General features: G+C 42.9%; 1 protein-coding gene across 4 annotated transcripts in view; it reads right to left on the bottom strand.

Annotated features, from left to right (window-relative positions):
* Nucleotides 1-370: 370 nt before the first annotated feature.
* The window catches only part of adamtsl3 (ADAMTS like 3), a 101,658-nt gene continuing 88,484 nt past the window's right edge, over nucleotides 371-13,544 (bottom strand). For 3 of the 4 annotated variants that reach the window (XM_088347108.1, XM_088347109.1, XM_088347112.1), the window contains 12 exons: nucleotides 12,974-13,281; nucleotides 12,778-12,910; nucleotides 10,130-10,340; nucleotides 9,868-10,047; nucleotides 9,589-9,742; nucleotides 7,703-8,576; nucleotides 7,493-7,620; nucleotides 3,913-4,006; nucleotides 3,646-3,841; nucleotides 2,561-2,670; nucleotides 2,279-2,481; nucleotides 371-1,058 (listed from right to left, as the gene is read on the bottom strand). In XM_088347108.1, the coding sequence (XP_088203234.1) occupies nucleotides 946-1,058; nucleotides 2,279-2,481; nucleotides 2,561-2,670; nucleotides 3,646-3,841; nucleotides 3,913-4,006; nucleotides 7,493-7,620; nucleotides 7,703-8,576; nucleotides 9,589-9,742; nucleotides 9,868-10,047; nucleotides 10,130-10,340; nucleotides 12,778-12,910; nucleotides 12,974-13,281 (2,704 nt within the window). In that variant the 3' untranslated portion in view covers nucleotides 371-945. Of the gene's footprint in view, nucleotides 1,059-2,278; nucleotides 2,482-2,560; nucleotides 2,671-3,645; nucleotides 3,842-3,912; nucleotides 4,007-7,492; nucleotides 7,621-7,702; nucleotides 8,577-9,588; nucleotides 9,743-9,867; nucleotides 10,048-10,129; nucleotides 10,341-12,777; nucleotides 12,911-12,973; nucleotides 13,282-13,544 lie in introns of those variants that run through there. The other variant, XM_088347110.1, reaches the window with a different exon arrangement.

The raw sequence follows: 13,544 nt of genomic DNA, 5'->3' as shown, positions 1-13,544 counted from the left end.
TGAATTTCGAGTGCAAAGTCAGATTATTTTCTTGTTTCCTCTGATTGAACACTTGCAGTTCTCCATCGGAGGCCGATGATGATGTCCACTTCCATCTGTGAGTTTTTTGGTACTACAGACTACACGACCAAAGTCAACACACAGTCAAACTCCCATTCTAATCAATATGCTAGATCAAAGCTCAGATTGGAGTCTCCCCTTAAAGGGACAGTGTGTATTATTTAGCGCATCCTAATGGTAATAAAATGCTTCGTTCATTAAAAACAATATATTTTAATTTAAATTTAAATTTAATTTAAAAACACGTGAACGATCATACAAACACTTGTTGGTTTAAAAATGTATTTTAGATAACATGAACCTTACCTAAAGGGTGCTGAAATAATTGTCCGTCATCTTGCTGATTTGGGTACCCAAAAACCTCAACAAGGCTGGGCAAAAGAAAATTGTCGTAAAATAGTGCATTTTGGTTACTTTGAGTCTCTGTATTGCAGGGGTCTCTAACCTCTTTTAAGCTGAGAGCTACTTTTCGTTAATAATTACCGCAACGGGCAACTGGTTGGATATGCATGACTAAAATCACAACCTATCGTCTTATTACTGTGCTATTACTATGCTATTCCCAGGTTTGTGATTGGAAGAAGGGGTAAATAGACTCAGTTAATGACAAAAAAAGTAGAAAAAACAATGGCCCAGAACTGGTGAGCTTTATCAGAACAGGTCCATGGGTACCACAGCGGGCACCGTGTTGGAAACCCCTGCCATATAGCAACATCTAGTGGTCAAATAATACACACCGTTCCTTCAAAATTCTTTGGAAAATGAGCTTCGAAACCTTTCCAGTGGTTATCACATCACATGTAGAAACGTCAATCGTGCAAATCTACGTATCCCTCAGTTCATTCCTGCAGTGCCCCCCGGGGGAAGCTGGATGTCCTGCAGACATCAGGTGTCGAGGCACGAGCGACAGCAGCGACGTTTGAACTGCGGTAGATTGCACAGCTCCAACTGCCGCACTTTTTCGCAGTATCTGGTGCTGTCTTGGCACTCTCCAGTGGCTGTGGTCATCAAAAAATGAATTATTGTCAAATCTTCTTGAAAGTCAGTAGGGCTGAAACAACTAGTTAACTTTGTCAACATAAAAAAAACTTAATGAAAATAGTTGACAAAGAAATTGATTGTCGACTATTGTCGCGAGATATGTTTTTCCAAATGACTGAGGCATCTATCTTTCCATGAATATAATCTCGGTCTTCATTCATGCAGTGTTTGCGTCGTCTGCTACAAGCCACGTGAACTCCTCTTTCCACTATGCTTTTAATGTATGTTTAAGTTTTGTAGCGTTAGCAATTTTGTTAGCTTCTTTTGAATATTTGAATCAATTTTTAAAAAAAGGCAGCGAGAGAGAAGCCCTCCTGCTCCCGAGTTCTCACAGGTAAAATATGTACATTTGGGTTTTCTTTGGGCTCGGTCCCTCAAACTAAGTTAATTTTTTCAGGTTTGGGCTGGGTCAGGTATTATACCCAGCAGGCCTGAGTCGGGTCTGGCTGGATTTTTTTAAACCTTATCTTACCTCTACTGGTGGATGACGAGATTACGTTTTAAATGAAGTAACAAGATCCATCCATCCATTATCTGTACCGCTTATCCTAAGTAGGGTCAAATGGTAAATGGTCTGCATTTATATAGCGCTTTTCAAGTCAATGAAGACCTCCCAAAGCACTTTACAATGTGCTTCACACTTACCCATTCACACACACAATCACACACCAATAGCGGCCATGCAGCCATGCAACGCGCCTACCTGCTTATTGGGGGCATTAGGGATTCAGTGTCTTGCCCAAGGACACTTCGACATATAACAGGGAGGAGCCGGGAATCGAACCTGCGATCTCTTGATCCCAAGACGAGCTCTCTACCTCCTGAGCTTGCGGGGGTGCTGGAGCCCATCCCAGCTATCTTCGGGTAGTGGGCATGGGACACCCTGGACTGGTTTCCAGCCAGTCGCAGGCCACACAGAGACAGAAAACTCACTAGGGACAATTTGGACCGGCCAACTGACCTGACATGCATGTTTTTGGAATGTGGGAGGAAACCGGAGTGCCCGAAAGAAACCCACGCAAGCACTTGGAGAACATGCAAACTCCACACTGGAAAGTTTGATCTCACGACCTCTGCACTGTGCTGCACACGCGCTAACCACTGATACTGTAACTAATTATTTTCAGTAACATGCCAAAAACTGCATATCTGACCATGACAAGTCAGAAAAGCTCACCTGTGCCGCAGGACGCCATATTGCAGCGCTGCCAGCTGGCGGGTCGAGGGCGCCGGGCACAACTTCCCCTGGCACGATGCGTGCACACCACCCGGCGCGACTGGAAGCCGTGACGGCCGCAGGTGGCGGTGCACTGCGTCCAAGGACCAGTTCGCCACCGCGGGACGCAGGAGTCCGCCGAGCAGTTTCTCGCTGAGCTCGGCCTAGGATGGGGAGAAGTGTCACATAAAGGAGACCTGGCCAGGGGTTAGGATCGTTGGGTCGGCCATTTTTTTTCTTTACCGTCGGAGCCCACTGCACAACCTGGAAGGGACTTTGGTGTTGTTAACGTCTTGGCAGAAAACATGGCGGTGTTGTACTGCCAAACTTGGACCTGTGCATTGACCGCTGCACTAAAACATTCAAAAAAGAAAATACTGTTGTCAGAGAGTGTTGAAATTGGACATATCAAAGGTAGGGTGCATCATTTAAAGTTTCGTTAAAAAATTAAAGGTAGAATATTTTCTCTTTTAAGTATGTGTCCAACTGAGTTCATAGAGCCTTTATCAAAAAAGAAAAGAAAAAAAACACTGCGCCAAGTTCCTTTTATCTTACTTTTAACACTACTGTTCTGGCACTCACAACACATTAGGAAACAAGAAAAGGGGGAAGAGAGAGGAAGGGTGTAGAGTGATTTAATGCTCATTCCCAAGTAATTTTTGTTAGTATAGCCTTAATATGTTAAAAATAGGAAAATGCCTGTTTCAAAAACAGTCCAAACACCAACCTAATTCCCCCTAAAGATTAAAAAAAAAAAGTTTTTTGTACTTAAGGAATGAGCTGACTGAGTCTGCAATCATGATTTTAAGCCAGAAGATGGAGACAGAAAGTACCAAAATTTCAAGTTGCGGACCTTTATGGCATTGTTTTTCCAACAGTCCACAGCCTCACACTTTTGGGTTGTGAAATCGAGTTTGGTGTGCCGCAATAAATTATCAAAAACATACATATGAAAAGTTCTGGTTACAAAGTACCTAAATGGGAAAATAGTTCCTCTAGTTACAAAGGCGTTTCATGATACAAAATAAAAATACAGTAAAGTACGCTCCCAGAATTTCTTGAAAGTAAACAGACTGGCTATTGCTTAAAATCTGTTCGGCAACCCAGTGCGCATGTGTGCTCCGCTTTGTGTCATGTCACAGCTTTCTCTAAAACGACCCCCCTTCAAATACCATGTCAGTTTGTTTAAAACAACCTAACAATCATTTTGTTTAGAACAATTTAAAGTATTTTTTATTTTTACAAAACAACAGACATTTTGATCAAATTGAAGCCAAATAGTCTGTTTTGACCCAATTAGGGTCCATTTTTTTCCAGCGTAGTCTTACCGCTCCCCAAGCGCTTGTGACCCAAGTTGCACAGGGCAGCATGTTGCATGTCCTTGTCTCTGAAGGTCTTCGCCCTGGACCGGGGCAGCGGTGGGGCTCTACCTCTAAGGACCCTGCCTCCAGGCAGCGCACCCGTCTGGTTTGATAACCGCCGCCGCAGCTGGCCGAGCATGGCGCCCATGGATCTGCGTGCCAACTACGTTGAAAGAGTTTCATGGGTTTCTGCTTAATAAAAAGTCGAAAAAATGATGCATGGCAGCCCCTAACCTGTGTGCAGCTGACTGGATGGTACTGTTGCTACTATCTGAGCAAAATGAACCTTTGCCTCCGGCAACTTGGTTGCAATTTCTTCCTCTGCTTCCTGAAAAAAAAGTGGACAGGAATTGTAGGAGGAAAAAGAACAACACTGTAAGCGCCTGCTACTTCGCACCTTGCAGGCTCATTCCATCATGGTTTGAGCAATGTTCATTTAAAAATTTAAAAAACTGTTATGAAAATCAAGGTTTGGTTCGCCTAAAACAAACTGTACTGTTTTGGCCGTGATCCATCCTCCACGTTCGGATATTGGTGAGAGCAGGGTCAAGAGAGAAAATTTGTTTCGTAGGTGGTGGCTATTTTTTTAGTTCTTTCCACTTGAAGTGAACTGCAACTGTGAGGATGCGATCTATTATCCCTAAACGCCAATTGCTCCAAGCAGGGGCTGGAACAGCACATTTTCCCGGGCCTTGTGGCTCTTTTTTGCCGATCTGTCCACCAAAAAGTACACTGCACTCGTGCAGCCGTGAACTTTTATCCCTGATCACCTATTGTTGCGAGCAGGAACTGTCAGAGAGCACTTTCTTTGCACATGGCTCTTTTTTGTCATTATTACTGCGTAAAAAGAACTGAAGTTGTCTAGCTGCAATCCATGATCCCCAATCACATATTGCATCAAGCAGGGATTGGCAAAGGGTACTTTTGTCAGGAGGCGTGCTGTTCTAGCCCGCCTAAAACAAACGGTTGTGGCTGTGATCCATTATCTCCGATCGGCTATTGCTGCCAGGTAGGTGCGACAAAGCACATTTTTTTAACGATTCAGCCCATTGAAGTGTGCCATTGTGCCCTACCTAGAAGGAAATGCACTGTTTTAGCCGCGACCCATCATCCCCAATCGACTGTTGTTTACGAGCATGGGCCGGCAGAGCGTGTGTTAAAAATGGGCAAGGGGGGGCTACTTTGTGGATATTCGCTTATCACTGTTTTTTTTTGGTCCCTATTAACAGTAATAAAGTAGGGATTACAGTACTAGTTTGTCTTTTAGTCTCCCACAGTGAACGATCAAATTGTTGTGGTATTGCTGAGAAAAGCGCCAGAACACGAAGAAAGCAACGTCAAAAATCCCTTTGATCAGAATCCAGAGAGGTTGCATCTTATTAGCTTTGAGCGGAGATGGGACGACGCAACTCGGAAGGGACCTCTACTGATGGCACGCACCGCACATTCCCCACCGCTGACTCAGCTGGACCAGCCATTGCTTCATGACCTACAAAAACATCAGCGGCGGTTCGTGTGTGTGTTAAAAAGAGTACGAGTAACTTCCCAGAAACTCTTGAGACGGAAAAGTAGACGCATCTAAAGGTGCTTTGCATTCACCGACTATTTGAAAGCTTTGTTGGACTTTTGCAAAATTTGAGTTATTAGTTAAGTTTATTGTTGATGATGGTTATGTATTGTCTTCTGGTGCCAACGCAATATCCATTGCTGCCTGTTTGTCCTGGATCGAGGACTACTTCATGGGTGGTCTCTTGTCAAAGTTCCTTATTGTTCCTCATACTGTTTTTTTTTTTTTTTCTTGCCTTAATAATGGGATTGAGATCAGGGAACTACTCCTATAATCTCTCGTTTATCACGGTTAATAGGGACCGGAACGCCCCACAATATGCGGAATTCAGCAAAGTAACCCCCCATCCATGTTTAACATGTAACTTTGAATCCATTGCAAAGCCACGCCCCTGATGCTATATCTTTCCAGTATACTATTAAAAAAACTGGAACTATATGGCATCAGGGTCGTGGCTTTGCAATGGATTCAAAGTTATTTGACAGGGAGAAGCAAAATGTAAAAATAGGAGAGTTGACATTTGAATACTTGGACATCTGTTGAGGAGTACCACAGGGTTCTATCCTGGTCCAAAGATATTTAATTTATATATTAACGATAATTTTAATGTTTCAAAACTATTAAAATTAGTAATATTTGCAGACGACACTAACATTTTCTATTGAAATAATCATTATATTGATTTAGTTCCCTGTATTAATTGTGAATTAATCAACCTTGAAGTCTCATCTCATCTCATTAGCCGTACCACTTATCCTCATTAGGGTCGCGGGGGGGCTGGAGCCCATCCCAGCCATCTGCGGGCAGTGGGCAGGGGACACCCTGAACTGGTTGCCAGCCAATCGCAGGGCACACAGGGACAGACAACTCATCGCTCACACCTATGGACTATTTGGACCGGCCAATTAACCTGACATGCATGTTTTGGGAATGTGGGAGGAAACCGGAGTGCCCGGAGGAAACCCACGCAAGGACGGGGAGAACATACAAACTCCGCACAGGAAGTCTGGAGCTGGATTTGAACCCACGACAGGTTCCCATGACATGAACTGTGCCGCACAAGCGCTAACCACTGCGCCGCCGTGCTGCCTAAGTAATATTCTTTGGTAATCGCAAGGTAAATCAAGATTAAGGTGTAAAAATGGATGATGCTGCAATAGACAGTGTATCAGAAATTAAGTTTTTAGGGTTCATACTAGACCATAAATTAAGCTGGAAAACACACATTAGACACATACAAACCAAGGTATCTATAGCAATAATTAATAAAGCCAAATTCCTTTTCAACAATAATGCATTGTATTTATTACATTGTTCTCGAGTTCTTCCATACTTAACATACTGTGCAAAAGTCTGGGGCAATAATTACAAACGTTCACTACAGCCCCTTTTTATCCTGCAAAAACGTGCAATTAGAACCATACACAGGGTAAAATATCTTGATCATATTAATATTTTATTCATGCAGTCCAAATTATTAAAATTGGATGATCTAATAAAATTGTTCACTTCACAACTGCTATTTATGGTCAACAAAAAATAGTGCCAGAAAACATCCAAAAATGATTCACTCGGAAATAGGGATGTTATAACTCAAGGGGCTGTAGTAAATTCAAAATCCCAAAGGTGAGAACCACCAGGAAAAGTCTGTGTGTGGAGTCAAACTTTGGAACAGATTACAAGACGAGATAAATGTCCAAATATACAAGTGTTCACGTGCTTGTAGCAACAGTCGACCAAGGACAACGGATTGCGGCTGCACGAGTGCAGTTCATTATAGGTGGGAAGAACGGAAAAAAAGAGCTATCACGCCTGAGTCATATTTGTTCTTTCAGCAATAATGGACTGGGGATGACAAATCGCAGCCTAAACAGTGCACTTCATTTCAGGCGGGCCACAATGGCTTCAATGGCCTGAACCCAAAACAAGACTTGACCTGACAAATACTCAGGTGATGACATTTGAAACATTGGTCTTTGAAATTTAGCAACTGTTATTTTGGACTCTGTTGCAACAAATATATATGTGTAAAATATTAGGATAGGACTACATGATCATCTTTCCTCATTGCCAAGGTATGATTTTAAACTCTATTGGCAGAAAATCAAATCCCATCCAAATTTTTTACTTAATGTAGCTCACTACACAAAATGTTTGTCCACCACTGATCAAAACCGTGACGAATGGAAAATCTATTGATCTTTCAGCTTTTTGAGATTGCGATCACGATAAAGATGTTGTCCTCACCAGTAATCTGCAACCAAGATGAGCGTGAGGAGGACCCAAGTCGGTTCCTGGCAGTGCAGGTGTACAGACCCTCATCCGCCTTGTTGGGAAACCGGATCCTCAGCGAGCCCCCGGGTGACACATCAACCCTGTTAGCGCAAACAGACATTGTCTACTCAGTTGAACCTTGAGCTCAACTGCAGTGTTTTTTTGCGAGTCATCAGTTCTTACCTGTCATCGTCGCGCAAACGTTTTCCATTTCTGGTCCATGTTAAGGTTGGTTCTGGGTTTCCAAGAGACTCACACTCGATTTCCAAGCTGGCATAAGGCTGCCGCAGTAAAACCGGCATCCCGACATTTACAGAGATATCGAAAGAAGATACTGGGTTGACTTTGCGGGGGTTCTGAATGATAATGGGGCTGCTGTACTGAGTTGAGTGGCGTATCATCTTTGGTTTATAAAGAGGGGTCCCTTGCATGGTAGGGTCATTGATTTCTGGATCGTGAACAGATGATCCATTGGTTTTGGAGTGGGATACAGACAGCTGGCTGAGTAGCTGAGCAATTACTCGCTCGCCTTGCTTTCCTCTGAGGTTGTCAAGCTCCTCCAGCCTTTGGCTATCAAAAATGACGACATCGGGGAGGTCAAAATCGTCTGAAGTGCTGATATTTTTTGCAACCTTGAGTTCAAGTAAGAGCTCAACAATGTATTCGTATCCACTAGGAGAGTTGGAGAGCTGTTGTGTCTTTGTTGCTCCTGGTCTGTGTAACCCCTGCTTAGTTTCAACAACATGAAGGACTAAATGCTCCTTGGCCTGGCCCGCGACGCAAGTGTACGTCCCGGCATCGGATATGCTAAGCTGATGGATCTTCACCAAGCCCAGAGGTGTCACCGAAAGATGCGGGCGACTCACTAAAGGCTTTCCTTCCTTCAACCATTGGATACTCGCTTTACGGATGTGGCGGCAAGGACAGCGAAGGACGACAGTTGTCCAGGGGAACAGATAGGCAATGCCACCAACCACTAAATGTACCTTTTTGCTCTTCCTCCACTGGATATAAACATTCCTCTGAGCCAGGATTGTAGGGTCCGGCTTCGGGAAATCTGAAGAGAAAAATGCACTTCTTTGGTTATTACTGTAATCCCTCTTTTATTGCGGTTAATGGGGACCAGAACCTCTCACAATATTGGAAAATATGCTCAGTTTCCTAAGTAATTATGACAAAAATCAGCCAATTTATACATTTTGTTCCACTGTGCAGAACTTGTTAAATGGATCGAGTAGAACATTTGTTGAAGAAAGTTTACACTCTTCTGGGAAAACTGCTTTGCCTTTAATGCTGTGTGAACAAAGGTCAGTTATGTTGTATAAAACGTTTTTAGTGAAAGCATTCATTTTGAGGTTAATTCACATGGTCAAATACTCATAAAACGTTTTCACAAAACAATGACCAAAGACATTTTAGGAACTTCAAGTTCCAGTATGCCGATACTCAATTAAAAATACTCCCAAGGGTACTTTACAGCTGCTTCGCGGCTTGAAGAGGGATCACGTTTCTTCCTATGCATATTCATTTAACATCTGGGTTGGGAGATGAGTAATACAAGCGCTGGAGCTGATCAGTTCTGTTGAGGCTTTCATTCCGAATATTCCGGGCACAAATGAGATACAGAACAAAGTTGTTTGATTCATTGGTGTGCAGTTAAAATGGCCCCAAATAACTTTTATACTAGTAGAACAAGCTATGAGGAAAATGCAACTTAAAAAAAGCCCTACATCACACCAGCTCTTAGTCCAGACCAGGTCTGGCAAGTACTGATTAAAAAAAGTCTGTCTTCAACAATGTAGAGACTGAATAATACTGAATGAATTGATACATAGAGAAGTCAATATTTATATAAAAAAATAATACTTATACTCGGATAAACAAAAAATATTGAAATGCATTGATTACAACTACATAAGGAAAGATAAATGACCATAATAACAAAAAGGTTATAAATGAATTAATTAATCATACCATTATGACCATATGTTGGAGACACATTTCAATTTTGCAAGAGGTTTCAGGTCGTTTTACAATTCTGCACTTTAAGGCAAAAGAGCGTCCCTTACTTTTGCAGAGTCTAAGAGAGCACAGTCGTATCTTGGTGGGCCGTGCCATAGAGGAGCAATTGATTGGAGGGATGGTGTGATATAGTCCGTCTTCCCCTTGTTTCTTGCAGACTGCTTCAAGTCTTTGCATTCCATTTCCACATGTCGCTGAACACTAGTTGGACGAAACACCCGAAAAAATCAAGTAAGAACTAAAAGAATTGTTCTCTCAGCACAACAAAGCAAAAACGTTGTGTGGTGTATCACCAGCATGCCATTAATGTTCTAGATCAAGCTTACCTGGGACCAACTGGTGACCCACAGTGGGGGGCACCGTTGCTCTGTGCTACATCTTTGCTGGTTCACTGGCATCTTGGATGGACAAAAGGACTCTGGGAGCTCCAGGGTGCTGCCATCTGCCAATCGCTGTTTGCACAGGACCTGTCTTTTCTCAACTCCATAACCACAACGACTGGAGCACTAAGGCATTGGCCAAAAAACAAACAAGAACGTGACATCATCTTACAATAAGGGATAATTCAAGAGTTATTTGTTGTTCTACCTTCCCCCACTCCCGAGTCTCCCACGTGGGTGGGCAGTCAAAGCGGTTGCAGGCCTGGATGGGGTTGGGTTTCGGGTCGTGGCAGTTTTCGTCTAGCAAAACCTGAGTCCTGTTGCTATCCGTTGATGGCCGGCGAGTGCAGGCAATGGCGCGAGACATCAGGCCAACCCCGCAGGAAGCAGAGCAGTGGCTCCACTCTCCCACTTCCCACCTGTTAACATCTTTCTTACTTATCAAATCACACATTGGCGCCAGCATCCCAACCTTGAAAGTTTCATTCTAATCCACAACAAGTTCCTGGGTGTGCTTCAGCACTTCTCATATTTCTCAACTGCACGCTATGTGTGTGTTGAATTAAACCCACTTGATGAATCAAGCTGACACCAAACATTTTCATTTCCAAATGCTTGCTATTTACTTAGAGGCCCTAAGGAGAAATGGGGAATGTAGCAAGTTAAAGCTTTGTGTCTTAATGCCACGGCTGTTTATGCTTGCCGTGGGGAAAACAACCCAAAGCGTGTGGCCTAATGCGGGGGGCTTTGGTGGCCTTGGGGAGGAGGCAAAGGTTTAGTAGTAGGGCCTTTGTTTTTCTCTGTGTGTTTGCTTAGCTCCAGGTTGTGAGGAAGGTAAAGCCATAATTATAGTCTTCAAGCGCTATAGTCTTCAACGTTTTATTGTAAAAGAATATTCTGTGCACAAATGAGCCACAGGACAATAGCTTCCAGGATTTACAAGTGCACTTTCAAAAGGGCAGACAATTACTTTTATACTAGGAGGGCAGTTCCAAGGACGGAAATCTAAGGAAAATTGAACTAATGGAGTGGAAATTTCCACTAGAAAGAGAGGTAATTGCTAGTTAATTAAAAACAAACAAACAACTGAAACAATGGAAAAGGCTAACTATTCTGATTGAATGAATGAATCAGGATGTTAATTGCGGTACGTTGTCAGTCTGGAAGTTAGTTATGACTAAATTAATGAAGGGTTATAGTAATTGGCTGTAAAATATGTGAATCACACGTTAGGTTGGTGTATGGCCTAAAGAAAATAAACAGAAAACTAGCAACAAGGAGCGTCCAGCGATGCAGAGATGCTTTTCAGCTGATTTTTTTTTTTTTTTTTTTTGTCGGCATTATTGCGTGTGTTGAAGTACGTGAATATTTTACATGGTTGGATTCACTTCTCTCAAGGATTTAAGGGGTCAGTGGTTGCCATTTATCATCAAACATGATGGCTTCAAGACGACGTCTTTGGTGAGTTACCCCGGCTTAACATTTTTCGGGTAGCTTGTTTCAGACTGATTGTGACTGTTTCTGTCATGAGAATATTTTTAGATGATCAACATATTTTGAATCCCAAGAGTTTAAGCTTTCCAATGACATATTGGTGGCCTGGAGAGGGGTGGGCGCCACCAGGCTGTACTTGCCCAAGACACGTCACAGGAATAGGTGCCCTTTACGACCCTAGTAGTTAAGGATCCAACCCAATCAACCCCCCCCCACAAAAAATACAAACAAATAATAATTTTAAAAATACATAAATATACAGTATGCAGTGACACATTTCAATATTGCAACAAAGGCTAATGGAAACACGTCCAATGCAGTATTTGTTATCTCTGTAAACACGACGTGAAGCCTGCGAAAACAGGCTTTCATCCTCCACAATTTCTGATGAGAGGGAGCAAAAAAACGTGATGCGGGTGAAAGCATGAAATCTGAATGTCAGCAGTGTGCAGTCGCTCAGATTCAATTGTTATTTCCTGTTCTCCGCGGTGCAGCCAATAATCTGTCTCTGTCTGATTTACTCAAATAGCGTGTGTAATAGTGTGATGTTTTCTCAAATTCAGGTGGTTGCAAAAACACTGAAGCACTTGAAAATTGACTCTGACAAGGTAGTCAGTGAGAATATTGCTAAAATCATCCAGTTTAAAAAGGTCCTCTGGAGGCCTTCGCTCGTAACATTAGTCGGCAGAGGATAATGGATTGCGGCCAAAATAGTTTAGTTCATTTTAGGTGTGCCACAATGACATGCATCTTTAGCCTGGACAGAAGGACAAAAAAACGGGCTCTGTCGGGCCCTAATCTCAGCAGTAGTCAACAGGGCATCGTATCCACAACTGTGCATTTTAGAATGGCACACCATCAAAACTGCCTTCTGTCGGTCCCCACTCAAAGCAATATGCAAACGAGGACAATGGATCAAGACCGCACAAGTGCATTTCACGTTTTGGTGGACAGAACGGCAAAAAAAAGCCACGAGGCCTGACAAAACGCGCTCCCCCCCAACATGTGATGGGGGATCATAGATCTCAGAATATTTATTTCAACCTGTGATGTACTAAGCCTGTGAAGTACAAAGCGTGAAGTAGCAATGGATTACGGTTCTCAGGTTAAAATCAAAATAATGCTAACGTTTGTTTTTTTAGGGCCCTGAAAATGTGCACTGAAATCCCGAAATGTTTTTATTCAGAGTCTTAATCGTCTGATTGGAAGGGTTGGGTTACTGCTTTTTCAGGCGAAATTCTTGTATGATTAGACCCTTTTTGGTCATGGCCAGGGATTATTCTGATTTGTCCAAGAACTGAATTTTAATTTTAGTCCTACTATTTTCAGCATGTAAACATTCCAATTGAATTGAGGTTTTACCTTGGCGGGCAAGGTTGCATTTGGCAGTCCATGATGAGCGGTGGGGGTCTGCGTGTGCTCATGCAAAGACTTTGGTTGGCCGACGCCTCCCTGGTCTGTTTGTCCAGGCAAATGATCACAGCTTCCTGCACACCTGAGATTCCAACCTAAGTTAGGTCTATGAGCAGGGCATAAGGCAAACAAACAAGTTCTTTACCTCCTCCACAACTTTTGGAACACTCGGTGAAGCCATCATACTCCCATTCGTGCAGCTCTTCTCTTTGGAACACCTCCTCCTCATTGTCCTCCTCGTCCTCCAAGCCTGGTTCCTCGTCGCTTTCTAGGTTCTGGCATGGAGTCTGGAAGCAGGCTTGACTCGAGGCGGGTTTGTCACCCAGGCACTCATCATCAGGGAGATCAGCCACAGTCTGCGAGAAGGCAAGTAGCACCCTGCACTTGACTGTTCGACGCTGCATTCCGACACCACACGTTCGGCTGCAGGGCTGCCAAGCACTAGGGATGAAGCTGGGAAGATCAGAACGGCATTATACAACCACCATAATGTCCTTTTGCATTCGATATCTACATATCGTCCACCCCAAGTCGAGAGTCAATAAATTTTCTGGAGGAATGTAGATACAAAAACGTCTTTTTACATATATAAATAAAAATGCATTTGAAATAACACTTGAGTCAAATTTTTAATGGGATCATTAGAACTAAATACTTTCTAGATTGTTGTGTTTAACATGGACAATTCTTTAGTGAATTTATAGACCATAATCCCT

This window comes from Urocampus carinirostris, chromosome 11 (genome assembly GCF_059441175.1).
Source record: "Urocampus carinirostris isolate Australia breed hairy pipefish chromosome 11, RoL_Ucar_1.0, whole genome shotgun sequence".
Taxonomy (NCBI): domain Eukaryota; kingdom Metazoa; phylum Chordata; class Actinopteri; order Syngnathiformes; family Syngnathidae; genus Urocampus; species Urocampus carinirostris.
Note: the sequence above shows the minus strand (reverse complement) of the source record. Positions and strands in the feature narration are given on the sequence as shown.